Source organism: Exophiala aquamarina (genome assembly GCF_000709125.1).
Source record: "Exophiala aquamarina CBS 119918 chromosome Unknown aczIA-supercont1.1, whole genome shotgun sequence".
Classification (NCBI taxonomy): domain Eukaryota; kingdom Fungi; phylum Ascomycota; class Eurotiomycetes; order Chaetothyriales; family Herpotrichiellaceae; genus Exophiala; species Exophiala aquamarina.
The window spans coordinates 3,394,258-3,421,068 of NW_013550587.1; the positions used below are offsets into that span (position 1 = coordinate 3,394,258).

At 50.7% G+C, this 26,811-nt stretch overlaps 8 protein-coding genes across 8 annotated transcripts; 4 read left to right on the forward strand and 4 right to left on the reverse strand.

The window, feature by feature from the left end:
• Positions 1-1,773: 1,773 nt before the first annotated feature.
• Positions 1,774-2,988, forward strand: A1O9_01218 (uncharacterized protein; the record flags this gene model as incomplete). The annotated part of the gene is made up of 1 exon (XM_013410377.1): positions 1,774-2,988. The coding sequence occupies one exon, from the start codon at positions 1,774-1,776 to the stop codon at positions 2,986-2,988; it is 1,215 nt and encodes a 404-aa protein (XP_013265831.1).
• A 1,282-nt stretch (positions 2,989-4,270) lies between these two features.
• Positions 4,271-6,019, forward strand: A1O9_01219 (uncharacterized protein; the record flags this gene model as incomplete). The annotated part of the gene is made up of 2 exons (XM_013410378.1): positions 4,271-4,564; positions 4,676-6,019. The coding sequence occupies 2 exons, from the start codon at positions 4,271-4,273 to the stop codon at positions 6,017-6,019; spliced, it is 1,638 nt and encodes a 545-aa protein (XP_013265832.1).
• A 454-nt stretch (positions 6,020-6,473) lies between these two features.
• On the reverse strand, positions 6,474-8,685 carry A1O9_01220 (uncharacterized protein; the record flags this gene model as incomplete). Its single annotated transcript, XM_013410379.1, has 2 exons — positions 6,474-8,278; positions 8,334-8,685. The coding sequence occupies 2 exons, from the start codon at positions 8,683-8,685 to the stop codon at positions 6,474-6,476; spliced, it is 2,157 nt and encodes a 718-aa protein (XP_013265833.1).
• A 1,570-nt stretch (positions 8,686-10,255) lies between these two features.
• A1O9_01221 (uncharacterized protein) lies at positions 10,256-12,300 on the reverse strand (the record flags this gene model as incomplete). The annotated part of the gene is made up of 10 exons (XM_013410380.1): positions 10,256-10,464; positions 10,520-10,580; positions 10,631-10,723; positions 10,779-11,001; positions 11,057-11,283; positions 11,337-11,357; positions 11,414-11,446; positions 11,494-11,706; positions 11,835-11,960; positions 12,013-12,300. 10 exons carry the CDS (start codon positions 12,298-12,300, stop codon positions 10,256-10,258), a joined length of 1,494 nt encoding a protein of 497 aa, XP_013265834.1.
• Positions 12,301-14,429: 2,129 nt separating this feature from the next.
• On the forward strand, positions 14,430-16,046 carry A1O9_01222 (uncharacterized protein; the record flags this gene model as incomplete). The annotated part of the gene is made up of 4 exons (XM_013410381.1): positions 14,430-14,657; positions 14,709-14,766; positions 14,863-15,225; positions 15,283-16,046. 4 exons carry the CDS (start codon positions 14,430-14,432, stop codon positions 16,044-16,046), a joined length of 1,413 nt encoding a protein of 470 aa, XP_013265835.1.
• Positions 16,047-16,459: 413 nt separating this feature from the next.
• A1O9_01223 (40S ribosomal protein S11) lies at positions 16,460-17,118 on the reverse strand (the record flags this gene model as incomplete). The annotated part of the gene is made up of 3 exons (XM_013410382.1): positions 16,460-16,528; positions 16,583-16,821; positions 16,938-17,118. The coding sequence occupies 3 exons, from the start codon at positions 17,116-17,118 to the stop codon at positions 16,460-16,462; spliced, it is 489 nt and encodes a 162-aa protein (XP_013265836.1).
• A 338-nt stretch (positions 17,119-17,456) lies between these two features.
• A1O9_01224 (uncharacterized protein) lies at positions 17,457-22,592 on the forward strand (the record flags this gene model as incomplete). The annotated part of the gene is made up of 2 exons (XM_013410383.1): positions 17,457-17,687; positions 17,733-22,592. The coding sequence occupies 2 exons, from the start codon at positions 17,457-17,459 to the stop codon at positions 22,590-22,592; spliced, it is 5,091 nt and encodes a 1,696-aa protein (XP_013265837.1).
• Positions 22,593-23,306: 714 nt separating this feature from the next.
• Positions 23,307-25,838, reverse strand: A1O9_01225 (pre-mRNA-splicing ATP-dependent RNA helicase prp28; the record flags this gene model as incomplete). Its single annotated transcript, XM_013410384.1, has 1 exon — positions 23,307-25,838. One exon carries the CDS (start codon positions 25,836-25,838, stop codon positions 23,307-23,309), a length of 2,532 nt encoding a protein of 843 aa, XP_013265838.1.
• Positions 25,839-26,811: the final 973 nt, after the last annotated feature.

Sequence of the window (26,811 nt, forward strand, 5' to 3'; positions counted from 1 at the left end):
GGCAGGACTAAGGATCCAGGCTTGATAGCAGCTATGATAACAGGTGATCGACGTAGAAACCCCTGGCACGATGATGGAGGGACTTTGGAAAGTCCAGGAACAATCCCATTTATTGTGGATCCCAACGCATGCCATTGTGGGTGATGTTTTGCCTTGATGGGCCGGAGGGTGTGGACGATTTTGCGGTCAAGCGAAAGGTGTACTTGAACATCTGTTGTTAGAACCTGCCTAGTGAGGACGGGAAGGCGATGGCCTCAATAACTGATGCACGACGCCAGCCGCAAAACCGGTTTGGGGGGCAGTGCTTGACAAGGGTTCAGAATGGAAATGATTGTCGAAGTTGGAACAAGGTTAGCAAAGGCTCCACCGGCCAAAACCTCCAGATTTCAACCACCACTCAGTGGCCACGATGCTTCGTATTCTCCGTTACACTAAACAACATTCGGCAAAGCTCCCGCGCACGCCACACGGTCGTCGAGCTCGATCCTGTCATCGATTGGCATGCCACGGTGTACATTTGGCAAGGCACGGTCAATCCCAAAGCCAGGAACGTGCAAGACAACGGCAGGGAACCCCAGTGACGGCTGCCAACCACTTCCCAGGAAATCCGGCGCCGCCATGTGGCATGTCCTGAGAGCGGGCGGGTTGGATGATGTATTCCCGGGTCTCCAAGCCTGTGTTGCTCGTCAATGACGGTGAGTCTTTATGAGGGCGTTGGGAACTCTTCTGTCCTTCTTCTATCTCGAGGATTGAGCGCAACAAGCTCTCGGAGAACTCACTACCAGAAAGCCTGTTATACATTCGTTTTGAACTCACCCTCGCTACAATGCGTTCGCTTTAAGTTTGCGCCTATCATAGGTTGAAACATCCTATGTGTGGAACCAGCAGAAAGTCCCACACTTGAGGTATAGCTTTCACGATGTACTCCCAAACTCTTTGTCTCTTGACGGGGCTGTCACTCGCTTCCGTGACACTGAGTCAAGTACCGAGCTGTTATCCTCATCACTATCCCCCAGGATCAATTATCATTAGCACTACCACTCTCAATGAGACCATCGTACTCACATGTCCCCCAGCGCCAACGATATGGGTCAACGTCACCCAATATGTGCCAGTCACTGCCACTACCACCGACACTGACTACGAGACTGACAGCACAACTACCTCTATCTGGAACACAACTACCCTACCAATTACTATTTACCAGACAATCATATCTACAACTATTCTAACATCAGTAAGCCAGCTTCTTACTTCCCTGATTTCAGCCAAGCGACGACTTACTGAGCACGTCCAAATTCAAACCTTGTACCGTGGCTTGAGCACCAGTCTGTTATGGACGGAAGACTCTTCCTCTCTTGTGTTTTGAGGCATCACCTTGTGAGACACAATTTGCTAACTACCTTAGACGGAGATCGTGACCGAAACCTCAACAACTGTTAGTCCTACCACGGCGACCGCAACGGAAAAGTCGGTTGTGCTCGTCCCCACAACCGCAACTGAGACTTCCATTACTGTAAGTCCAACGACTGCAACAGAAACTTCGGTAGTTATTGTGCCTACTACGGCGACCGAGACGTCGATTACCGTCAGCCTCAGCACCGAAACAGACACTTCAGTAGTCATTGTACCTACCACTGCAACTGAGACTTCGATAACTGTCAGCCCGACTACTGCAACTGAGACGGAAACTACTGTTAGCCCTCTAACGCTGACAGCCACCGAGGAACTTCTTCTCTCAACGATCACGCAGAGGGTTACAAGTGTTACATTATGTCCTGCTCGTATCGCCAATCCAACTTACACTGCCCTGGGGCCTTATCCAACAGACTGGACGTAAGTAGGATTGAATCCGAACTTATTGAGCTCACCAGAACTAATTTTGATGCATACAGATGGGGCTGTCCTCCAGGCTGGCTTTGCAAGCCGACGCGGGAGAATTGCAATTTCGAACCCGGGATCCCCGATAGAAATTTCCTATGTCCTCCAGATCAATGTATCCCAGCAGAAGCACTTCCCGTACCATTGGCAACCTGGGATGCTACAATCTATGGCAATTCCACCCCCGCATTGAACCCTGGTTTAAGCGTGCAAGCATTAGACGATTATTTCAACATCAATCCCGCGGAATTCGGTCTCAGCTATGAGATCTTCGTAGTCGACGAAACAATTACGCTCACTTCGACCACGGTTCGCCCGCCCTCTCCAACAGTCGGAGCTAGGCAGGCGCAGACCAGCATTCCAGGGACATGTTTCCCTTGGTGTAACAATTGTCTGCTCGAAGCTCAAGCCAACGGAAAGACTCCGGCGCTTTGCGTCCCTGGGTCCGCGTTCGGAACATCCTTGGAACAATGTGAGCAGTGTATTCAAGTGCATGGGACCGACGACAGCGGGACTTTCGTCCAGATCGCACCACAATTTCAGCAGTTCTTGGATTATTGTGACCAGTTCTCAACCGTTATCGTTACGACATCAATAACTGCAACGACGACGAACAGTGCCGGGTCGACTTCGAGCTCCATATCATCACTTCTATCAACCACTGTAACGCCGCGGACTTCATCTTCTACGGCTCCAAACCCGACAGGACCTCAAACTTCCACTTCGGCTGTCGTTGCTCCAACAGTCACCTCGGTGATATCGACAAGCTACTCGGAGAGCACCGTCATGGGAAATGCCTGGTCATCGGCAACCATAATCCTGCCGCTGGAAAACAACAGCACAACAACAATCTACGGCTCTGAGCTGACGAGTGGGGCGACACTTGTGCTCCCAATCGCACAAACTACCAACTCGTACACCACAACCTTGAGTGGGAGCACAGCTGCAGCAGGCGCTTCATCTAGCTCAACCGCAGCTGGCAGTGGAAGCCCATCGCAATTCTCGGGCGGCGCCTCGAGGGACAAGTCCTTCATCAGCGAAGACTTGCGCTGGTGGACGCTGGTGCTCGGGATGGTGATCCCTCTGTGGCTCGGTGTCGGCCTTTGAAGCACACCAAACGATACCAATGAATGAACAAATCGTGAGGGGATAATATATACACGGAAATCGGGATACCCAGTGGACATGCACATGCACATGAAAAAGACGTCCACTTATGACTTTTTGAGCCTCTGACCACCATTGGCCGTAAAAGACTATTGGCCACTTGGTGTTAGTCAGGGGCGGGGGAAGATTAATATTGACTCGAGCAGGATCCCGCATAGCCCTGCTACAGCTGCAGAGGACATGTACGTAGTCATGCCAAATGCTAGAACAAATGATTGTATCCACTCACTAGTGGGATCTTTCCTTTCTCGCTCGAGCTCATGGCAATTAGGGGATCTACGAGTACAGGAGTAAATCCAGCGAAACGAGAAACGAGTCTGAGGCTTTTTACTCCAACGATAGCAGGTTTTCTCGGCTCATCGGCGAACTCATCGCCCTTATCTACTACTCGTGAATACCTAGCAATCGCCAGCGCTGACTGGTGATAACCTCCAAGGATGCGACACACCCGGTGGCATCAGGCGACAAAAAGTGGTCCTTATCAACTTGAAACATTCAACGCGGGTCTGTGGATCGCGTGAGGATCCTAATCGAAGGTGAAAAGCAGCGCTTCGTACCTAAATAGGAAGTTAGTATTGCTCGATGTCACTAATTACCAGACTACTCGTATACGACGGTAGGTAGGTAGGTAGCCAAGGTTGCCTAGGCACTCGGTAGTTATAGAAGTTGGGGACACTAGGGGATCGTCATGCCCGGAGAATATTCAGAGTGCCAATCTTTTATGTCGATCTCGGCATTTGAGTGCATCATGTAGGTGTCTTTGTTCAGTGTGCTTCTAACTACGACCCACGATTTCTTGCATAAACAGTGGGTATTTCATCGACGAGTACGCCTTGGCATTGGTAAATATGTACGAGTACTTGGCCAACTGTAGGGACCCCCCAGCAGCTAATGTCAAACCGTTACATCGGTGAAGTCCTCGACTCCTCTGCTCTCCTCGACCTGCCAAATAGAGCTTCTTACACGGATGACGTCAAGTGTTGAACCTTGGCTACCACCGCTCCACCTCCATCACGCACCAAAAGGGCCAGACCACCAGGCCAAAGAAGCTAGCAGGACAGGCTGTGCAATTGCCCTCATGGAGAAAAGTGTGACAAACGGTACGGGAGAGCTTGGTGTTATTTCCATCATAAACCTGCAGTCTCCCGCGGCATTCTGTGAAGTTATCTCCCACGTGGGCTACCTAATCCCGAGTTATCCATCAGCGACCTCAATAGAGACAATGTCGAGAAGACCATCCCTGCAAGCTCCGCAACGGCGGCGCAGCTCGACGGGCCAGCATGCCGAGAGCGACGCAGCGCTGGCAAAGCTTGGTTACCAGAGCGAGCTGCCCCGGAACTTGTCCATGCTAAGTGTCTTGGGCCTATCGTTTGCCATCATGGCCGTGCCGTTCGGCCTTAGCACGACTCTCTACATCACCTTGACCGATGGCCAGGCCGTGACCATCCTGTATGGTTGGATCTTCGTCTCGATCGTTTCACTGAGCATCGCTGCTTCGCTGGCTGAGATATGTGCTGTGAGTGGAACCCCATTTTGCTGTCTCTAGGTGTCCTTTCTGGCTGTATGGATGGATACATGGTGTATCGGAATTGCTATCTGGTTGGCTGACATCTGCAAACCATGACAGGTATATCCGACCGCCGGAGGCGTGTATTACTGGTCGGCGATGCTGGCGACCAAGGAATGGGCGCCGATGATATCCTACGTTGACGGCTGGCTGACCTTGATTGGGAACTGGACGGTGACCCTGAGCATCAACTTCTCAGGAGGCCAATTGATCCTGTCTGCCATCTCTCTGTGGAACGAAGACTTTGTCCCCAACGCCTGGCAGACGGTGCTGATGTTCTGGGCGGTCATGCTGATCTGCGCCAGTGTCAATGCTTTTGGATCGAAATATCTGAACCTCATCAACACGATTTGCATCTACTGGACCGGAGCCAGCGTGATCATCATCCTCGTTACCGTTTTGACCATGGCCGATGACAAGCGCAGCGCCAAGTTCGTCTTCTCGCACTTTGACGCATCCGCTTCAGGGTGGCCCAGTGGGTGGGCGTTCTTCGTGGGGCTCTTGCAAGCTGCGTACACTCTGACCGGGTACGGGATGGTGGCGAGCATGTGCGAGGAGGTGCAGAACCCTCACCGAGAAGTCCCCAAGGCCATCGTCCTGTCCGTCGCAGCCGCCGGGCTTACGGGGATCATTTACCTCATTCCCATTCTCTTCGTTCTCCCAGACGTTGCGACCTTGCTCGCCGTCGCGAACGGCCAGCCGATCGGACTCCTATTCAAGACCGTGACAGGTTCTGCAGCCGGCGGCTTCGGGTTACTGTTCCTCATCCTGGGAATCCTCTTCTTCGCGGGCATTGGCGCCCTGACGGCCGCTTCACGCTGCACCTACGCCTTTGCGCGGGACGGCGCGATCCCGGGCTCGAAGCTGTGGTCGCGCATCGACACGAAACTCGACGTCCCACTGTGGGGCCTCGTCCTCTCTACCGTAGTTGACTGCCTCCTCGGCCTCATCTACTTCGGCTCGACGGCCGCCTTCAATGCCTTCACCGGCGTCGCCACCATCTGCCTCAGCACCAGCTACGGCATCCCGATCCTCGTCAGCGTGCTCCGCGGCCGCAAGGCTGTCCGGCACTCGACTTTCAGCCTGGGCAAATTCGGATTCTTTATTAATATCGCCACGTTGTGCTGGATCTGTCTTGCGGTGGTGCTTTTCTGCATGCCTGTTGCGATTCCGGTCACCCCGACGAGTATGAACTATGCCAGTGTGGTGTTTGCTGCGTTTTCAAGTGTGGCAATTACGTGGTATTTTGTCAGTGCGAGGAAGAGCTTCAAAGGGCCTCCCGTCTTGAATGATGTCCAGCCCGAAGAGGGTGTTGCGGTCGCGACACACAGTCCGAGACGTGGTGAGGCTGAGAATGGTTTGAAGGATGGAATGTCGGACGAAACTGAACCCGAGAAGCCGTAGAAGCGGCCGGGTGCTGGAATTTCTTGCCACGCGCGGTAAAGTAAATACTGTGCCGGAGATTAGCTCATCACGGTCATATAATATGGTGTCGGTGACGCCCAGCCTACTCTTTGACACGCGCCCACCTGCCCTAGTGATCTCTACAATTCTAGGTTCTAAATTGCCAAGTTGAAAGTTGGATTGAGTACCATTTCTTCCCACTCGGTTCACAAGGTGATTGTAGCACTATAGTACTTGTGTCTTCCGATATCACCTATCACTCCAATCGGTAGGTACGGTCTGTTCCTTGTCTGAAAAGTTCTTGCAGCGTTTCATGTGAGAACGTGTTTCCAAGATTCTCCTACCCAACCCCAGTTGCTTTGAACCAAGACTCGGCCCCGATGGTGCTGGATTTAGTTCATGGAATTACCTATGGAGCCATCTCCACTGAGAACCCATAATTCAACACTCCGCATTACATCAAGTTAAGAATGCCTCCAAACATCACAGCCCCCAAAAAGAGAGGAATCGAAGCAAACTTTTGCACAAAAGTCTTTGCACTGTTCTTAAGCTCTACTCCTTTTGGATCAGGGTCAGCCTTAGCAACAGACGATTGGTTGTTTTTCCCATCCGAGGGTGGTTGAAGTGTGCCATTGTAAGTGAAGACCAGTTGCATACCCCCAGATACCGAGCTGGGATGATTAGTGCTACCTGCGACACAAGCAGCCCATTTTTCCGTGTTGTTCAATCCAAATGCTGTCCCAGCCACAAGGGACCAGAGAGTTGTGGTGTCAAAGAAATGCTCGGGCTTCCACCAAACTCGACAGTCCGCAGCTTCGTATACGAATTGCAAAGGTGTCATGGTCACATCGTCCTTTGCAATGCCGTTCCCGAAATTCACGGCGAACGTGCCATCACTTCGGCGTGAGAGGTACTCGCCGTTGTCCGCGACTTCTTTGAGCTTTGTTTGATTTGCATTCGCTTGAATGTCCGGTGGCGCATGCTGGTAGAACAGGTTAACCATGTACATTAGATAACCAATACTGAGTTTTCGTCTTCCTTTGACTCCACCAACAAACTGCATCGGGCCTGGTTTGGGTCGGCCTCCGCCAACAATGGTTTTGACTCCTCCTTGCCACTTCATGAGATTCATGAACGTATCGCATGTCGATCCACAGTTTCCATTGCTGAGAACGATTATGTTCTCAGTCTGGAACGCTTGCCTTGGAGGTTTGCTGAAAACAAACCCGCTTAGATAGTCCTCATAATCGGTGTTTTCGATATCAAGGAGAGCAAGATTCGTGAAAGTGTCACCATGGCTCAGAGTTGGACCAGTGAATTCGCTCCACGAATCGAACCTCTGACCACTGAGATTGTTCAGCCCTCTACCATCAAATGCGGAGAAGCCACCTGCCGCGATATAGTTCGTAATGTTGCCAGTGTCCTCAAGCACGCCGTGCGCGAATTGTGTAAAGAATTCACCCATTACATTCAACTGTTCGTGTGAACGTAAATTTCCTGCTGAATAAGGCTCGGTATCCGGGAAGAGCTGCTCGAAGACGTCGTATCCAAGCCCAATATTTCCGCCTCCGTTACTTTGAATGTCAACAATGAGATGTTGCTTACCATTCAAGACGCATGTATGCAAAAACTCAGTCAAGTTAGAATGAAACTCTTCCGTGCTCCGTGGATTGAAGCTTCCAAGTCTGAGAACAGCAACGGTTTCAAATCCGAGGACATTCATGAAATATCCCTCGATCGCACCGTCATCCGTGAAGTAAAGGGGAGCAGGGTATAGGTCGTTGCTATGATGAGACGCAGCAGTCTTCCTCATTTCGTGGATTGTGTTATGGCCCAAGGCTGAAACTGTACCTCTGGAGGACAGTGCCCGCTTCCGTGTAACTTCTGTAACGAATCTGCGGTAGAATGACCTACCATCGACGACGCCCGTGAAATCATCAAGCAGCACTGCTGTGGTAGGGTGATTCAAGACTGTCCCATTTTTAAAGAGGATAGTCGTGCTCGGCCCTGGATAGCTCCCACAGAACAGAAATCTGCTTCCAGCAGCAGGCGACTTCACGAATGTGTTGTACCTTAAAACATTAGCAAAAATTGTGGAGTTGAGTCTTGAGATAGGGCTGTACATTGCATCAGGATCATGTTGGCCACTAGTGGTATTGAGAGCTTGATAAAGAACCCAGCTCTTAGCGTCTTGTCCATTGATCTTAACTATTGGAGAAGGGTTGAAATTATTATCGGCATTTCGCTGTTCAATATCTCCTATCAGTCCAATTAGTAGGTATAGTGGACAAATCAAAACACCTAGTGACCTCACCGTAAGCAAATATATCTGGTGTTGATCTACCATCCAGCGAGACAGAAACAATGCCGTCGATAGTCCTTATATACCCAAACACTCTCATTGCAGGCAAGCTGGTGTACAGATGGCCATCATGAGAAGATTCTAGTATGTCGGTCAGGGCCTTTTCGAAGGCAAGCTCAGAGGTAAAAGCGTCATTCTCGACTGCCACGCGTAGCGTTTGGGCATCAGACATGAGATCGGTTGCTGATAGTAAATACCCTGGCGGTGGGTCCTTGAGGTATGCCAGTGTCGATTGCCATTCTAGCAATGCCATGACCACGTTGATGAGGCGGAGAGCGTCGGGTTTAAGCAAGGGAGCAGACATCGCACAAGAGTAGGCTAGCTCAGCAGGAATCGGAAAGTTGACCTTTTCTGGCGCTGTAAGCCATTAGGATCTTGCAACTTCTGGAACTACACCCATGACGCACATAGTTTGCTACCAGGAACTACCGTCGTCAGGTAGTTATGCAATTTTGCACATGGCTCTGTGCCGTTGATTGGACTGTCTGGCTCCGACAACTCCTGAGGCGTCGGTGAATCAATTCTGTCGATCGCAATGGCTCGCGCGAGGAAAAAGCTCAAAAACAAAAGCGAGAGAGCGAAAGGGGCCATCATCGCGTCGTGCTTCTCGCGCGACTGATGGCCAGATATGCTGTGTTCGTGGACGTGTCCAGTTGCAAAGACCATCAGACAGCAGGAGTTCAGCTTGACGACTTCGAAAAAAGAAATTCGATCCTTGAGCTAGTGAGAGTCAGACGTGAGGCGGGAATGAAAAGTGCAGGCCACATTCTAGTAGATGTGATTGTATTTCACTTCACTCTTACCGTTTACGTGCAGAAATCGACAAGGGACACCTTCTCTTCCAACCGATGAGGACTCACCGTGCGTTCTCTTCGGAGAGAGCTTCGCTTGCTGCTGGTTCCTCTTGATTGCCGATCATGACAGCACAATACTTTGCTCCCTTTGCTCGAAGGTGGAACTCAGGGCTTTGCTATGAGTTGTACAATGGGGCGTAATGATTGATCCATCGGTAAATCTCCTCCCAGCCTGCCCCAGCACATCTATATCATCAATGAAGCTAGGTGGGTCGTGAAATGTATGACAGAGGCATAAACAATACCAAGTATTGAGCCCTTCTTTTCCCCAAGGCAGGGCCGCCCATCACTTTTGCTATTCTTCAATGCCTTGCATGATTAACACTAGAGCCTGTCGAACTTGGCTAGTGAAAGGACATGATCCATAGGTTTGCCCGATCCTAGAAGAAACAGGTCTGACATTGTAGCAAACTTGTTGCCAGATTTGAGGGGTGGCCGCTCCATCCATTTTCGTCGTATCAACGTGGCGCCACAACGTGCGTTCGTGTGACGCTCAGGGCTGGCCATCACGTGGGAATTTCAATGCAATGGGAACGACCTGGAGTATGGGGATTTCTAAACTCTCAAGCAGTGTGTCACTAAAAGTAGATCCAGACATTGCTATGAGTGTCATGCTCATTGCTCAGGTTCCTCGGTGAGAAGAGACGATGAGAATTCTTTGTGAAGGCGGGATGGCATCCACAAAGCCACGGCAAGTACGGAGGGGGTTGTTTGAATTCCATCCCAGCCTCCTGGCGCTTGGACACAACCTATGGACAACTGAAAGGCTAGCATCATTTATAAATTCTGCATCTAAAAGACTGTTCTATGGAAACCGACTCTATCGTGCCATGGGCTTTGAACCGTCTCTTTGCTCTGGGGTCTATTTTGATGAACAACACTGATTGCCGTTCGACGAAAGCTGACCTGGGATTTGTCGAAGGCCCAGTTTCAGTCATCGAACGGCAAAGGTATCCAAGCAGCCTGCAAGTTGAGAGTAGACCTCTTGCTTGGACCTGTAACGAGATGGCGCAGCCCCATCTAAATAGTGTATCTAAAGGACGGATTCCCCTCCAATACCTTGCCCTCCTTATCTGCCTTGCGGTTCTCCCGTCTAAAGTAGAGTGAATTGACTACAACGATGGTGATGATCAGCCCATTGCATGCCATTCCAGCGTAAATTCCTGGGCGATAATGAGGCGAATCTTGCGAGCGGAAGATTAGAGAACCGGCGACGCCGCCAATGCCACCTGGAGGCATAGACATTAGCTCAAGGAGACTGATGAGCCCGACATGAAGACTTACCAAACCCAACAAGAGTTGCGGAGCAGAATGCTCTCTTCCAGTGCCCTCGGATGTTATTAGCCTAGCATGTGTCAGTAAAGTTTAGCCTTGGGATCAATAATCAACTCTTACTTGATAGGCCATCGCTGTAGGTATGCTCGAATTGCAGCTTGCGCAAATGAGGAAAACTCCAAAGTATCGGACCCCCGCTTGCGACGCGAAACCCTGTATTTATCAGTAAAGATTTGAGGTAACAGAAGAATTTCTCGTGGTGACGTACCATGATTGGCAATCCAATCAAGCCCAGCACAGCATTCCCTGCCAGAAGTGGTCCACGAATGTGGTATTTATCTCCCACCCAGGCAATGCAGATCATCACAATACCAGCAAATGCATAAGGAGGGGCGGCAAGGCATTGTGACTCGGCAATTGAGAAGCCCATGTTCTCGCGCAAGATAATGGGAAGAAAGTAGGAAATGGCATAGGCCATAGTTGTAAGACAGCTGTGGATATGTCAGTAAACCGAATTCATCGAGCTATTCTTTCGAAAGTGCATACAAGAAGACCAAGGCGAACGCCCAGACTTTGGGGTCCTTGCCTGAAGACGCCCATTTCTTGAAGTTCCACTCTTCAGCGTCGGCATCACTCCTGTCCTTGTTGATTCGTCGTATGACGAATGCGATCTCCTCCGAATTTAGGAACGGCGGCCATGACTTCTTCTTCGCAAGCTGATCCGGGAAACCAACAAGAAAAATGAAGCCAATGAATGCGATAACACAGGTGACCTGTTGGCCGTCAATATGTATCTGTGGTGTTGTCTAAAATTCAAGAAACTTACGACGCCTTCGATAATGAAAATCTGTTCCATTCCTTGTTAGCGTTCGTACATTGTAGATGTAGGGAATATAAACCTACCCATCGCCATCCCCAGTATCCTGCCAGACCGTGCTACGCAAGTTAACTGGTGTCGATACCGTCGAAATGATAGCGCTTACCATTTGTTGAATACCATAAGCAAGGATTCCAGAGCACGCAGAGGCCAAAGACCCGATCATGTAAAAAACTGCATATCTCTTCTGCATATCATAGCGAGAATAGTACGTTGAGATGAGATATACGCAGCCCGGGAAGAAGCCTGCTTCGAACACGCCCAGCAGCAGGCGGAGTGGCAACATAACCACCCAGTCTTGAGGGAATCCAAATCCGATCTATTCTCGTCAGCGTTTGACTCTCACGTTATGGTGTGGAGAAGGAATCGTTCAATGATGATCTAGTGTAATAGGAGATCGCGAATAAATTCTGCGTTCAACCATTGGGCTGGAGCATCGTGACTCACCATGACGAGCCCCCAAGCCAAACAAATACCGGCGAGAAAAGGTCTAGGACCAATCTTTCGGCAAAGAAGCGTGGCTGGTGGCTGAAACAAGGTGTACGTTATGAAGAACACCAGAGCGATGGTCGACTAACGAGCATTGGTTAACAACAATTCGATCGACGAGGCAGAGAGCGCTCACGTAGCGGAAGCCCACGTTCAAGTCCAACTCAACGTTCATTCCCGCAATAGCTGCATTGGGCAGATTGGTGCGGTCCATCAGACTAACACAGTACATTGCCCCTGTTGTCGTGATCAGACGGCGGTCGATACGATGAATGATTTTCCGCTGTTCTGGTCTGCTGAACACAGGGTCATCGTCGAGGGCCTGTATCTCACGTTGTTTGGCATCCTCGATGAATGAATCATCTGGACTTTTGTCATCGACAATCTGTAGGTCATCCGATCTTTGTACTGGAGCCGATGCCATGGTGCTGAATTTTGGTCGCGAGAAAGCTGCGGAGATACAGACATGTCACATAGGGGTTCGTGATATCATTTTATATATCAATGTGAACGATAGGATTTGATTTCACGTGGGCCTTTTGGTAGCATCCCGGCTGCCACATGAAAGTATCATGGACGTACGCAAGATCTGGAGCAGCACGTACATGGAGACCATTTTCTTGGATATGCCGATGTCAAGGATGTGAGTGGTCGGGGTGGAGTTGCCCAGCCTTGTCTTGCTTCCGCTTTTTGCCAAGGCCAAGCGCTGGCACTGCCCCGGATCTCTGGGGCGGACATTGGGCAGCCCGGGGTATCAGAGGATTTTGGCCGCCATAACGGAGATCTTCCTTCTTCTGGAAGGCAGCGGGACCCACCGGAGTTTTCATCTAAATAGTACTTCGCAAAATACAATCAATCGCTGGTCACTCGTTGAATTATGAACCGAGGCTTCTACTCCCACTTCGACGAAAAGAGTATGGTGACGAAGACCAGGGTGACGAAGACAATCTGGGCACTCCACGAAGAATATTGAATTTGCCATGGCAGGATATTTACCTAGGTAATTTGAAGTTATTACCACAATGGGATATGTTGGTGCGCTGCGCGTGGTTGATCGGGAGGCACTCGTCGTGATGACGACAAGCTGATCGACCTCCTCACTCCTCACTCCTTTCAACCCCGGAATGTATCTGAAAAGGTCGAATGATCTTATTATTGAAGAGCCAGCACATGTAAGTATCGTGTTGTCAGCTTGCCCCTATTGTTAGACTCTATCTCTCTGCATTCTCAGGACAACACTCCCTTTAGTAGGCGCACACCTGAAATCCCAAATTAAACGTCGTGGTGATTCTTGCATCTCGCCGCCGTGAGCAGTGAGTAACCGTGTGAGTACGAAGAGAAGGAATGATCATTTGCATTTTCACCGCATCATTGAGCTCAAGGTACCAGGCTCGATAGTAGGATGGGCTGCATCAGCAACTTACGGACTGGGGAATGTCGGCGAACAGTCACCAATCACCAGTCCGTGCACCGAACGTGTCGGGGAGCTGCACATTTGTTGAGGAAGGAGTCTCAAGGATCCATAGTCTGAGATCCAGCCCAGGGATTATAGGGTTATGGGCCCCTATCAATGAAGTTGCCAACGTTCAAAGCGAAAGAGCAAACAGGCTCGTGGCCTCGAACCGCTATGCTCAATTCGACCATGGAAGTTTTGTTTTGCAGAAAAGTTGGGACAAAAGACGGCTACCATAGGCTGAGTATTTTCCATCGATGAGAGGCCCCTGTAAACCATGGATTTTGGGGCAAAACAAGTGCTTGATGTAAATCCCTAAGCATACTCGTACCTCGGTCTCGAATTTTACAAAGTTTGAAGGGGTTGGTGCTCATGACAGTCTTGGCAACAGGTTGCCGCTGATGTCATTCGCCTTCCTTCCGGGGCTCAGGTCACGTGATATTGCCCTTGTACCTCAAAGATTGGCTCCAGCAGAGAGGCAGACATGCAGGCAATCAGTTTGGACCCGGCATGAGCAATGGTAGGTCATTGAGCAGGAGGGCTGAAACAGTCTGGTGGAATAGGTCCCTAGGCAGGATGGTATTTACCTCTGCTAGGATCTGGATGCTCCCATGGCCCAATGGCTTCCCCGCATTCAAGAATACGGTCCGAGATAGAAAGCCCATGCTCAGTTCTCCAACACCGGCTCCTCACTTACTCATAAAGGGATCAAATTGTGAATTTCCCCAATTATATCCAACGTAGAGGTGTGTAGCAGCGCGGCTGAAATCCGCCTGGCATTCGAGACTACCTCGGTATAGCAGAAGCTTATGTGAATACTACCATGAGGTCTACAGGGTGATAGGTCGTGCAATCTCGAAACCGTCACCGCCCCTCGGACTTGGTATCTGAGGCTCCGAGTTTGGATCGTTGTCCTGCTCTTCTCTGTACAGCGTTTGTGATTGTACATTGTATTGAAGGTGGCGATCAGTCTCCCTGATCGATCGGGAAATCGTCCTCACACGCGCTTCGAACGCCGGCGATAGCTCATCGTCTACGTCTTTAATCAATGAGCATAGGTTTACTAAGCCTGTTTCTTGATATTGATAACTTTTAGCTAGATGGAGTATGACACATCTACGATCCAGGCCGATCCGGTTCGGTCTGCTGCTGGGGTCGATGAGAGCGACAATAGAGGCCGTACTCGCATCGCATCTCATCCCGTCGACGTCTCTGTCCTCAAGGCGCCAATGACCTTTGCCTTCTCCGGCCGGACGGTGAAGAATCGACTGCTGAAGGCGCCGATGACTGAAAGGCTTTGCCGATGGAATAAAGAAGGCGAGGATATAGTAAGATTTAACCTTGGCCTCAGAAATTTTGGTTGAGCCTAACGTTGTTAGTCTGTACGAGGTTTCCCAACACCAGAGTATTTAAATCTCTATAGACGATGGGGTGAAGGTAGGTATCATGGTTTGATTTGATGGTTGCACGGTCTGGCAATCCAGACTACGGTTTGCTTGCATCTTGATGAGACTGATCCGTGGTGCTTTGCAGGCAACATTGGCATCATTGTCAGTGGTAACACCATGGTCCGATATGATGCTGTTGAAGCTTTCGGAAACCCAATTATTGTGGACGATCACGACGGCCGTATTGCCAAGTACCGCGAGGTTACAGATGCTGCAAAGGCTTACGGTTCACTTATCGTTGCACAACTTTCCCATCCTGGCAGGCAAGGAGGAAAGTATCTGAATCCAAATCCCGTCAGTGCGAGTGATGTGCACTTAGCAATTAAATGGGCCGGGAACGAGTTCAACCGACCCAAACCACTTTCGATTCTGGAGATCAAGGAGATGGTGAAGAGTTGGGGCGAGACTGCATATCTCTGCTGGAAGGCAGGCTTTGACGGAGTACAAGGTAAGGCTCTGGCTATAAATGTCCTCCAGCGCACTGTTTGACGCGAAAATATCGTAGTGCACTGTGCACATGGGTACCTTCTAGCACAGTTCCTGAGCCTCACGACGAATAAGCGCACCGACGAGTACGGAGGTGACTTGAACAACAGATCGAGAATCGTCTTCGAGATTATCGAGGAAATTCGGCGTCGCGTGACTGATCCAAATTTCATCATCTGCGTGAAACTCAACTCCGTTGAATTTCAGGACAAAGGGACTACCCCCGAAGACGCGAGAGACTTGTGTCTCAAGCTGGAAGAGGCGAGAGTCGACTTCGTGGATCTGTCTGGGGGCACGTTCGAGGGAAGGGCTTTCGAGCACAAGAAGCAGAGCACAATTGCCAGAGAAGCTTACTTCATCGAATTTGCGGAGATGATCCGGCCACTCCTTAAGAAAACCAAGGTCTACGTCACTGGAGGTTTGAGAACAGCCAGCGGCATGGTCAAGGCCATCAGTGCCGGTGCAACTGATGGTATTGGCATCGGGAGACCCCTAGCAGCGGAACCATTCCTCGTCAAAGAGCTTTTAGCAGGGAGAGTTACGGGTGCAATCGAGAATTTCGTGCCATTGCCAATGAACACGCAAGCGAGTGGGACGCAGCTGCACCAGATCGGGCAGGGCCACGACTTGATCAGCGACTGGAGCGTAGAGAGCGAGGTCAAGAGATGGGTGGAGGCGAACGAGAAAGAAACCGAGAGGAAATTGAGCATCCTTCCTAAGGTCGACAGCAGTGGTTACCCTCCTTTGAAGGCAGAAGCAGGCTTTGCGTACCTACAGGCTTGAAAAATGATCTTCAGGTTAGAAATGGAGCCGCAGGAGACAGCCAGTCTGGTCATAGATGCACATAGATGACAACATGTCCCAGTGTAACATGATGTACAGTGGGGAAACAGGAGACACAACTTCCAGGAGAATAGTAACTGCTGAAGAACACGAGTAGAGTTTCGGAAGGATGGTGGTTGAACTGAATATGTTTGATCAATGCTGTTTTCATTTCGCATTTGTCACTGGCCTCGAACCCAGTGGCACACTCTCTATTCGTGCCTTGGTGACGCTCATCGGCCCATATTCCCATGCCGGTTCACACGATAAAATGCGGATCTTTGGGGATGGTCAACTCCATTGTCGAAGTTGCACTCGTCTTACTGCCACAGAAATCAATTGAGTGAACCTCCATCCACGCCATCATCTTTGCTCTAGAACTTCTGGAAGGACTTGACAGCTTTGCCAGTTCGGGGAAGCACACGCAGAACGTTGAATCGGACCTAAAGTCGATACCTGTCAGTTCCAGTTCACTCCATTCGATGGCTGAATCTTACAGTCTTGCTGAGAGGTCTGCATTGTCCAACGGTAACGGTGTCACCATCTTCAACACGGAATGCCGGCGAAACGTGTGCGGCGAGGTTCTTGTGTCTCTTCTCATATCGGGCGTACTTGGGGACGAAGTGTAGGTATTCTCGGCGGATGATCAAGGTTCGGTGCATCTTGGTTGAAACGACTTTGCCGGTGAGGATACGGCCACGGATGGAGACCTGTCCGGTGAATGGGCATTTCTTATCTGTCGGGATGTCAGAACCAGTCCAGTCTTCCAATGCCCGCTCCGTAAAATCTCATGGCATGTGTAGAGTTTTCGGACAGTGCTAAAGCCTGCCTTCCAATAGAGAATCTACTGACCGATGTATGATCCCTCAATGGCGGTCTTTGGCGTCCTGAAGCCCAATCCAACATCCTTATACCATCTTCGTCCACCCTTACCAACCCTCCTGCTCTTCGCAGCCTTGGACTTGTGGTTGAGGAAGATATGTGGTTGCTTCTGGTAAGCGCGCTCGGACTGGACTGTCAACTCGGTCGCCATGGTTGCGGTTGTGGTTGATGGAGGGTGCGCAGGAAGAAGGAGTCGTCGTCGGCGGGAGTCAAAGTGATCTGGAAATTCCTTGAGGTTTTAGTGCAAAGCCCTCCAAAATCCGCTGTGTGTGAAAGCTTGGCGGTGAGTGCCAAGATCACGTGATAGCGCGAGATGCTTATTATGTAAGTCGTGTGTTGACCGTCTGTATCCGGTTAGACCGATGTCGACGCGATTGACCGGCTTCAAAGTGGGACGTGGGCATATCCTTCTCCCAACAACATTGTTACAATCATGTTTCACTAGACTAATCACCCAATATCGTGATCTGAGGGCTCAACTCTGCAGACATGGACGACCTGACAACCGAATGTCGGCCTGCGAAACCCAGAATCAGACAATCAATTGCTCATATACCATCCTCCAAGTCGCCGGCATTCAAGGACAATGCGACCACAGACATAGCTGCCCTACAGGCTGAGCATGGCAAAAACCTGGCGGCGAAGAAGAAGTCGCGAGGGAAAAGTATTGGCCCAGGGGGGCTGGAGGCATTGACAGAGACATCCGCAAATTCTGTAAAGGTGAGAAAATTCTACCGATATATTGCGATGGGTTGTTGACAACAGATATCTACCCCGTTTCAGATCAAGTCTATCCTCAAACCCGCGATCCCACTCACTCCCCCGAAAGTGATCCCAACTTTTGATGAATTGAGAAAGCGAAGCACTGGCAAGGCCAAGTCACCCAACAAGCAGAATGCTGAAGAGCTTCTGATAGACTTCTCCACCCCTGGGCCCAACACACAGAACGGAGCGGATCTTTCGATTTCCGGTACAGAGGATGTCTCGGATCCTTTCAGCCCGATTGCGCGAAAGTCGCCTGCGAAGGATGGAGCGAGCAGTAGCGACCTCGAGCGAGAGAAGGACGCAGAACGAAAACATCAGGAGGAAAAAAAGGCAATACTTGAGCGAAGAGCAGCAAGACGGAAGTCGCTCGCTAATCGTAGGGTGTCCTTTGCGCCAGAAGCAACCCTCCACACGTGGAGTGTCATGGAGGTCGCAGAGGATTCCACAACCAGTTCTGCTTCGAATTCAACCCGGAGACAATCATCTATAACTGTGTCACAGTCGCCTACGAAACCAGAGGCATCGTCTGGAACTCCACAAACAGCCTCGGCACAAGATGGACTGGTTGAAGACCCGCTAGTCAAAGAATCTCCCGCGCATCAAAAAGCACGGCGGAGAAGGAGCTCCGGTCTTCCGGGTCCTATGTTGGATGCTTCACAAGACGATGTCTTCTCTTCCAGCCCATCCGGGGATATCACAACAAACAGTAGCCCTATACGAGTTGAGGAGGGCATAGAGTCTTCCGATGAATCGGATACCGATGGTGACACTGCAATGAGCATGGACGAAACCACGTCTCATACAGTGACTTCCCAGGAATCTGGATCTAGTACTCATTCTAGCCTTGAAGAACGACTACGCCAAGCCGCAAGTCAAGCCGGCACCCGTGGGATTGACTATGATGAGAACGGAGAAGAACTGTCTATGGAATTGGTGACTGGGACCGTAACGCATGCCTTTCAACCTCGGGCACGCAATCGTGAGATTGGCTTCGAAAATAGCGCACTTCATGATCAGGAAACTGGGGAACCATTGTCGTCGTCTCGTCAATCACCGCCTCTCCAGCCTGTGGAGGATGAGGACGTGGAAGAACAAGATTTGGATCAGACTGAAGAAATGAGTATGGAAGTGACTAAAGCGGTCGGCGGGATTGTCTCCAAACAGTCTCCACAAACTAAAAGCCGGAAGTCGCCAGCACCACGCCGCAGAAGCAGTATTCGACGCCGTCGTTCATCAGGGGCTGAGTCCGCGTTAGACAACACCATGGAGTTCACGGTAATGCAAGGAGGTATTATCGACCATGAGACTGAGGAAGTCACTAGCAACCTGACAATGGCTCAAGCGGCTGATGACGGGATGACTATGGAATTCACCAGCGCAGTAGGTGGGATTCTGGGAAGCTCAAATCGCAGAACATCTACTGCATCAGACCAGATGGAAGAAAATGATAGCATGGATATGACAGCTGCGGTTGGCGGAATTCTGCCGCCAATTGAGGAGCAGACTGAACCACAAACTGACGTGGATGAGGACCAAACTTCTGCTATGGAGCTAACCAGAGCTGTGGGATCTATTATTCAGCAATCTTCAAGAAGGCACAGCACAACTCGAGGATCCTCAGGTGTCCGCCCCGACATAGGTACTGATGCACCTTCTCCTTATCATGCGCAACCAGTTGCTGATCAAAGTACGACCCCAAAATCGACTCCCAAGCCTTTACAAGTTGCGTCTGTTGCTTCCGAAACAGGCAGCCCCAGCTTAGCACTGAAACCGAGACTATCAAGCAGGGCGCAAAAAAAGTCTGCTTCCATGATATCAACGACGCCACCTTCGAAAGCTAAGAGTCTTTCTTCGGTCAAGTCAGTAAGGGGAACGCCAGGTGGCACACCCTTAAAGCAGATGACTCCACTTCCATATCGTGCGGAGACTCCCAACAAGACACCTCTACGTACCAATATGATTGAAAAGAGTGCGTCGCCAAAGAAGCTTTTCAAAGCAGAACTCCAAGCCAGAGCCTCACCACGGTCGATCAAGCGCGAATCAGCTGTCAAAGCGGCTTCTCTTTTCTCCCGAGATGCGGAGACTGGTCAGCAAACTCCTAGTGTTATCCTTCGTGCCACTAGACAAGGTCTTGCTCGTCGCAAGTCAAGCGGTATAGGGATAGATAAAGAAGGGGTTGGGTCTCCTCGCATCTCTGAGCTACTGGACCGTAGGTCTTCAATTGGTGATGCAGTCCCTCAATTCAAATTGGGCGTCACTGATGCACCAGGCACTCGCTCTGAAGATCCCCAGCAACTAGCGCAAGAGGTGGAAGCAGACCGTGTCGAGGAATATCGCCGTGAAAGTGGCCGTTTCATCATGGAACAAGAAGCCGACGAGCGAGTGGGAGATAACAGCACCTTGCAGCTCAAGGATATGATTGAAGCAATGTCCCCTAAAAAGCCAAAGGCTGGAAAGATGAGAGGTCGTAAGAGTCTCGCTGTTGGTGGCGCGAAAGGTCTTCTAGGGAAGAGGCCTGCAGAGCTTGATCTAGATGAGGAAGATGAAGACGAAGCAGAACCAACACCAAAACGCTTGAAAGCAGTGTCTAGGGAGGTCAGCCCCGTGAAACAAGTCCACTTGCCCAAGCCCCCCAGCAAAGACGAAACTACAGGTAGGCTCAGTGCGAAGCTGCAAAATTCGCTACCAGGTTTTGCCAGCAATAGCAAGGCAACACCGAAAATTGGATCTTCATCGCCCGTCGAAACGGCCGCCCCCAGCAGTCCGTCCACAACAGGACGATACAGAGATATACGCATTGACGCAGATGCGAGACCAACATCATTCGAAGACAAGCTTGATAATGTTGTTGGTGCAATTGATATGTCAACTGCCCAGATGCTTGAGCAAGCCAATATTCCTGATGAGCCAAAGATTTCGTTGCAAGAATTCCTCAATATGACCAATATTCATTTCATTGAATTATCAACAACCAAGAGGAGACATACAATGGCCCAAACTCTACCAAACAGAAAATCTCAGGAAAGCGTTCATGATAACACGCTGGAAGAGACGTTCGTCGCAGCCGCCACGACTCTTCCCCTTCTTGAGCTGTATCAACACTCTACTCGAGAACTCAAGTCATACATCTCAACAGGGCGGAAAATCGTTCGATCAATTGAAGCTGAGACGTTAGCTGAGCAACCACCTCTATTCCGCGAATACATCGACGCTCGACCGGATGTGAAGCTAGTTATGGACAACCAATTCCGGAATGGCAAGGCCAATGCGCGTCTCCAGAGCAAGGAAGGCTGGTATCGGTGGCGGAGCCAACTAGTCGACGGCCTGAAAACTGGGTTGCAAAGCATCAACGGCAATTTATCCCATGACCTTGAAATCCTCGATAATCAACAGCATATGCTTGACAGTGTTATCCCCGGGTTGCTACAGCAGCAGACAGCGCTGCAAAAGCTGCAGCCATCACTGCAGCAAAGCATTGAAGAATTGGACAGCATTGATCACGAAACGCTGAAAAAATACCGACAAGAATTACAAGCTGCTGACGAATATTTTCTCCAGCGAACAGCGCTGCTAAGTTCTCTCCAGGAGCAGATGGCTGAGAAGGAAGAGACACTGGCCGCCGCCGCCGAGCTCCAGGTAGAGATAAGAGATCAAATCGAAGAAGCTGACCGAGTTAGAGAAGAGCACAAAGGCTGGTCAAGCGCCGATGTTCTGGCCCTCAAGATGAAAGTAGAGCAGATCCAGAATGAAACTGGTTGGCGACTGATCTCAGCCGAGGAGGAGGCTGACGAGCCGAACGAGTTCGGTACAGCACTCACAATGATGTACAAGAACGAACTGCGCCTCTTCATGTACCCTCAAGTCTACCAAGCGACACATCCTACTCGGCGAAGATCAGGAAGGAGATCAGCATCAACGTCGGGACCTTCCGCCCCGATAAGTCTAACATTTGCGCCGGCAATTGATAATGATGCGGAATTTCCAGTGCCCGAGCTCTCCACTGAAAGACGCTTTTTCCTACAATTGATCAGAAGTCAGCTTCATGCGTTCTCCATGATGCCAAATGGTTCCATTCCTCCCAAATCCTTGCTCTCTACAGTTTCGCAAGGGTGGAATCTAGCTGCCAGAATCAGTCAGGAGCTACGGCTTCTAAATATGGTCGGAATCACAACAGCATCAATACTGGGTGATGAGAAGCTGGGAGTGAAAGTTATGCTAATTCTTCCGAAACAGGGAAGGGTAGACATTGAGTTTGCTGTATCTGTGACGATCCTTACCGATGGCAATATTGGCGCCAATACTATTGTGACTGCAACTGCACTATATGGGGATGCCACGGATTGTCTAACAGGTTCCAAGTCCAGAAAAGTGCAGCAAGCGCTGAGCAAGGAGATCGAAAGCAGACATCTCGGTAATGGAGCTTGGGTAAATGCTGTGCATGGGTTTGAAGCATGGCTAGCTGCACAGCAGAGGCCAAAACAGGAAGCGAAGCAGCAGGAAGAAGCAGCACCAGTGCCAGCTGCTCAAGCTCCTCCTCCACCGGCTGCTACATCAACAGTCACGGTCCCAGTACCTTCCAGTAAGCGCTCTCCGCTCGCCCCAAAGAAGGCGAACGTGCTACAGAAGAAAGCTCTTCCTGTACCAAAGCAGCGCCTTGAAAAGAACAATTTTCATCTTAGCACCAGTTCGCTACCAGGTACTACTGTGCATGAGAAGGAGAATTTCAATCCCTCGCTATCTATGAGCAAGGCAGTGTTCGACACCAGCCATCAGGAGCCAGCAATCCCGCCTGAGATGCAGGAGGTTATGATGCACACGCCTATTAAGCGTGTAGGAGCATTGAGGAGGAGCCCGATTTAGGGAAACCCCATGCGAGCGACAAAAGCACGGCACGATGCACATTCATCAAATAGAGGGTAATAACCCGGTATCAGAAAGCACGAGAAGAGAGAAGTTGGAAACCAATGAACGACTTACCGCAACGAAAATGAAACGAAACGACTCTGGGGACTTTGCAATCTGGAGTTCACACTGGATGGAGGAGTTGGCTGCCTGCATCTGCGTGCAGGGGATATTGTCGGTTCTTCAGCACCCATGGACGCCATGCGCCTTGCAACTTTTCCTTGAAGGCTGGAAAGAGTGTATTTTGTGTATTTTGTTTGGATTCTGTTCTTGTCGGACCGGGTGCTTGCTCCAGCCGTTATACATGTCGGTGTGCATGATGCTTTGCCCGCAGGCTGCAACCCATTGCTGCCGCCCAACCGAGGCTACACCAGCTGCAGCTCTCGCAAGCAAATCTAGATTAGGATCAAAGAGCCAGCTATCAGCCTTGGGTAGGTAGCTCGCTAGCTAGCTAAATGTGACTGACTCTTCTTCGGAGAGCACTTGACCTTTAAGGAACACAAATCGACAAGCAAGGATCTGGACATGATAAAACTACCCGTATTGTCACGTGCCTTGCGCTCATATGCAACAGAACCTCGGTTTCTTCTGCGTGCCCAACTAACTGGTACAATACTCTAACAGGTGACGAAGTCGTAGCGGTGTAGGCACATATATTGGTGGTTGTTTGCTCTACCAGCCGCCGCCACCACCATGACCAGGGCCGCTTTTCCCCATACCAAAGCCGCCAGATTCGTCACCAGCACCGACGGCACCCCTATTGAACCCTCCCTTCGAGGCACCACCTCCTCCACGCTGGGTCTTCTGCTGGGCAGCTTCATGCTTCCGAAGCTCCTCGGGGACGCGGGAGATGCTGCTCTTCATGAGCATCTGCTTGAGGTCGTACATGACATCTGCGTCCTCGTTGCCGAGGAACGTGATCGAAATACCGCTCTTGCCCGCACGACCTGTACGACCAATGCGATGGGTGTAAGACTCGATGTTATGTGCCATGTTGAAGTTGACGACGAGGCTGACGTCTGGGACGTCGATACCTCGGCCAGCCAGATCGGTGGCGACCAGCACGTCGGTCTTGCCTTCGCGGACGGAGAGGAGCGCCGCTTCTCGCTGCTCCTGCGTCTTCGAGCCGTGGAGCGTGACGGACGAGAAGCCCATGTGTTTGATGTCGCGAGCAACGGCGTCGCAGTTGCGTTTGATGTTGACAAAGACGATGATCGGCGGGCGGAATTCGCCTGACGAGAGGATCTCGCCGAGTCGCTTCTTGCGCTTGTCCTCGCCGGCGACGAACTCAACGCGCTGCTCAACTGTGTCGACGGCTTCTCCGATGTTTCCGATTGTGACGATCGCGGGGCGGCGAAGGTATTTGCGTGCTATACGCTCGACTGCGACAGGCATGGTGGCCGTGTACATCATTGTCTGTCGGTATCGGTCCTTGCCGCCAAGGTGACGTGACATGGCGCGATAGTCTTCTGCAGCTTCTGAATCAGGCTTTTCATTTCCTACAGGGAGAGCGTCGAGGATTTTGTTGACGGGTTCTTCAAAACCGAGGTCGATCATGCGATCTGCCTCGTCCATGATAACGTAGCAACATTGCTCGAGAACGATAATACGGCGATCAATACAATCGACAAGACGACCAGGCGTGGCGATGATAATTTCAGCACCATTGCGAAGATTATAGGCCTGCTCCTCAATCGAATGGCCACCAACGATGGACACCACGGTGAAACCCAACGGAGAAGCAAATTTTCGTGCTTCCAATTCGATCTGTTGCGCCAATTCTCGAGTGGGCGCCAGAATAATCGCATAAGGGCCATTGTTTTTCCGCATGTCGTCTTCGTCTAACCTTGGTAGTTCTGAGATGTAGACTAGGAGAGGCAGTAAGAATGCTGCTGTTTTACCGGAACCAGTGACAGCCACGCCAATGAGATCTCTATTCTGAAGAGCGATGGGAATGGCAGCTCTCTGGATAGGAGAAGGGTCAACGTAGCCGACCTGGTCGATGATTTCGAGTAATCTTGGAGGTAGAGATGATTCTTTCCAATTCCGCATGGGATTTGGTATACCTCCACCCTTGGTGGCAATGTTGAAATCCTCTTTGAAAATTCTCCAGTCTCGTTCACGCATATGCTCAAGTTTCTTTTCGCTCCAGTGCTTGTCTATGGACATACGGCCCGCATCTTCTTTCCTCCTTCGCTCCATTTCGAGGATTTCTTGAGCACGGGCAGAGCCAGCCACGATATCCCTGGATTGCAAGGCTGCAGCGTATTTCTGTGCTGCGGCATCCGCGACCTGCTCATCAAACCCACCGAGACGACCTCGCCCAAAGAAGTTGGTTTCTGCGCGGTTGTTGTAGATTGGATTATAGTCCGGGGTCGTATCTTCTTCAGCATTCCATTCGAAATTGAACTTTTTCTCCGTTGTCCTCCGCCTTTTTTTCAAGGCAGAGAAGGTCGAGACATTCATCTCAGCACCCATGTATCTCTGACGAATCAGGTCGGATTCTTTGTGTGCGTTTCGCTCATCCTCAGCTGGCCGTTTCTGGCCCTTGGAATCACCACTAAATGCAATGGACTTCGGAGCGGCCGGAGGTTTCAGGTCGAAATCCTTATTTTGGTCTCGAGAGCGCATAGCTGCCGGGCCTGTTGGGACCTCTCCGTTACGGAATGCCTTGGGTCCTTTAGGTGCAGCATTCGACTTGGGCGGTTCAGTCTTGGTGGATAGCTTCGAAGATTGGCGCCGCGGAAAGCCATTCTGTGTTTTGGAGGGAGTCGCGGCTTCAGCTTCTTGTGCGCGCTTCTCCAAAGCGATGCGCTCCCGCTCAGCTTTGGAAAGAAACTTGGGTTTGCTAGCGGCCAGGTCGGCCTCTCTCTTCCTCCTTAATAAATCTTCCACGCTCAGTGGTGTAGCCTTTTGAGATTTGGTGGTGCCCCATCCTTTCTTCTTCGGCGGCTGTGGTTTCAACCCGTCTGCCGACAGGTCTAATTCACTGGCGGGTGGAGGTGGCACAACATCTGGGGGTGGCGGAGGAACATTCGAGGCAATCGGCGGAGGCGGTGGGGCCAAAACAGTGTCTGGTGGAGGAGGCGGCGGCAAGAGCTCAGTAGAAGGCGGAGGGGGAGGAGACTGTGGTCTTGGTATAGGGTCAACAGGCGGAGCCGGAATGGTTATGTCATGGTGGTCGTTCACCATGTTGTTAGCCATGATGGCATCTTTGTCTCGACCAGCGGCAAGGGCTGGGAGACTAGGTTTGCAATTGAATTCGGGCAGAGTAAAGCAAATATCATGGGATCCTGGGGGCTTGCGAGCAGAAGATGGGAACGCTTGTAGGACGCAGAGCAAGACTTGCACATTCTGCCTACCAAGGTATCTAGGTAGATGTCAAGCCTGATGCCAAGACATCCTCCGCGCCACCGTGGCTGTGACGCTTGTGGCGTATTGTGACGTCCGCCAACGAGGAAAGAGTGGGGCTGTATTAGAGAGAATTCTAGAAGTGGAGGACTCCAAACAAGTACGAGGGGCAAATAACTAATTACAGCAAGTATTTGGCTGGAAACGCCCGGAGTATGCTGGGCAATCTAATATATGACCATCTCATCTCATGATCCATGACCCATCAATAGAATCAAAAGTTCTTCAGGTGCACCTTCCTGTCGATTTCGCTTTTTAGACAAGACATGTACTGGCCATATGAAAGGCTGCGCCCAGAGGCAGTAGCCGTCATGCCCTTCCATCTGTTGTTCACCACCTCACGCCACCATAGCTTGTAGCCCACGAATTCCTTGGTGCTGTCATCGAATATCAGTTGATAGTCGCGCCAGCGTGCCTCCTGCGAGCTCGTCAGACATCAGTTCGAACCAAGGGCCTCCCCTTTAAGTGTAGAAGGACGTTTGGATGAAAGAGAGTCCAGGCGAGGTACTAGAAAAACAAAGCAGTGGGAAGGAAATTGAGGAAAGTGTCAGTCTCACCTCAAACGAAAGCTCATCCTTATTCCAGTCTCGAATGTATGCTGTGAGACATTGGAAATATGTCAGTTGTGTGCTTCCTCCGAAGTTAGGGACTTCAATGTGGTTTCGTGCTTCCACAATGTGCCTCATCAGAGCAAGGACTGGGGGCGGTACGATGAGGGTGGCACCGGGTTCGAATGTTTTGGGGAAATTTACGATGGTCTGAGAAT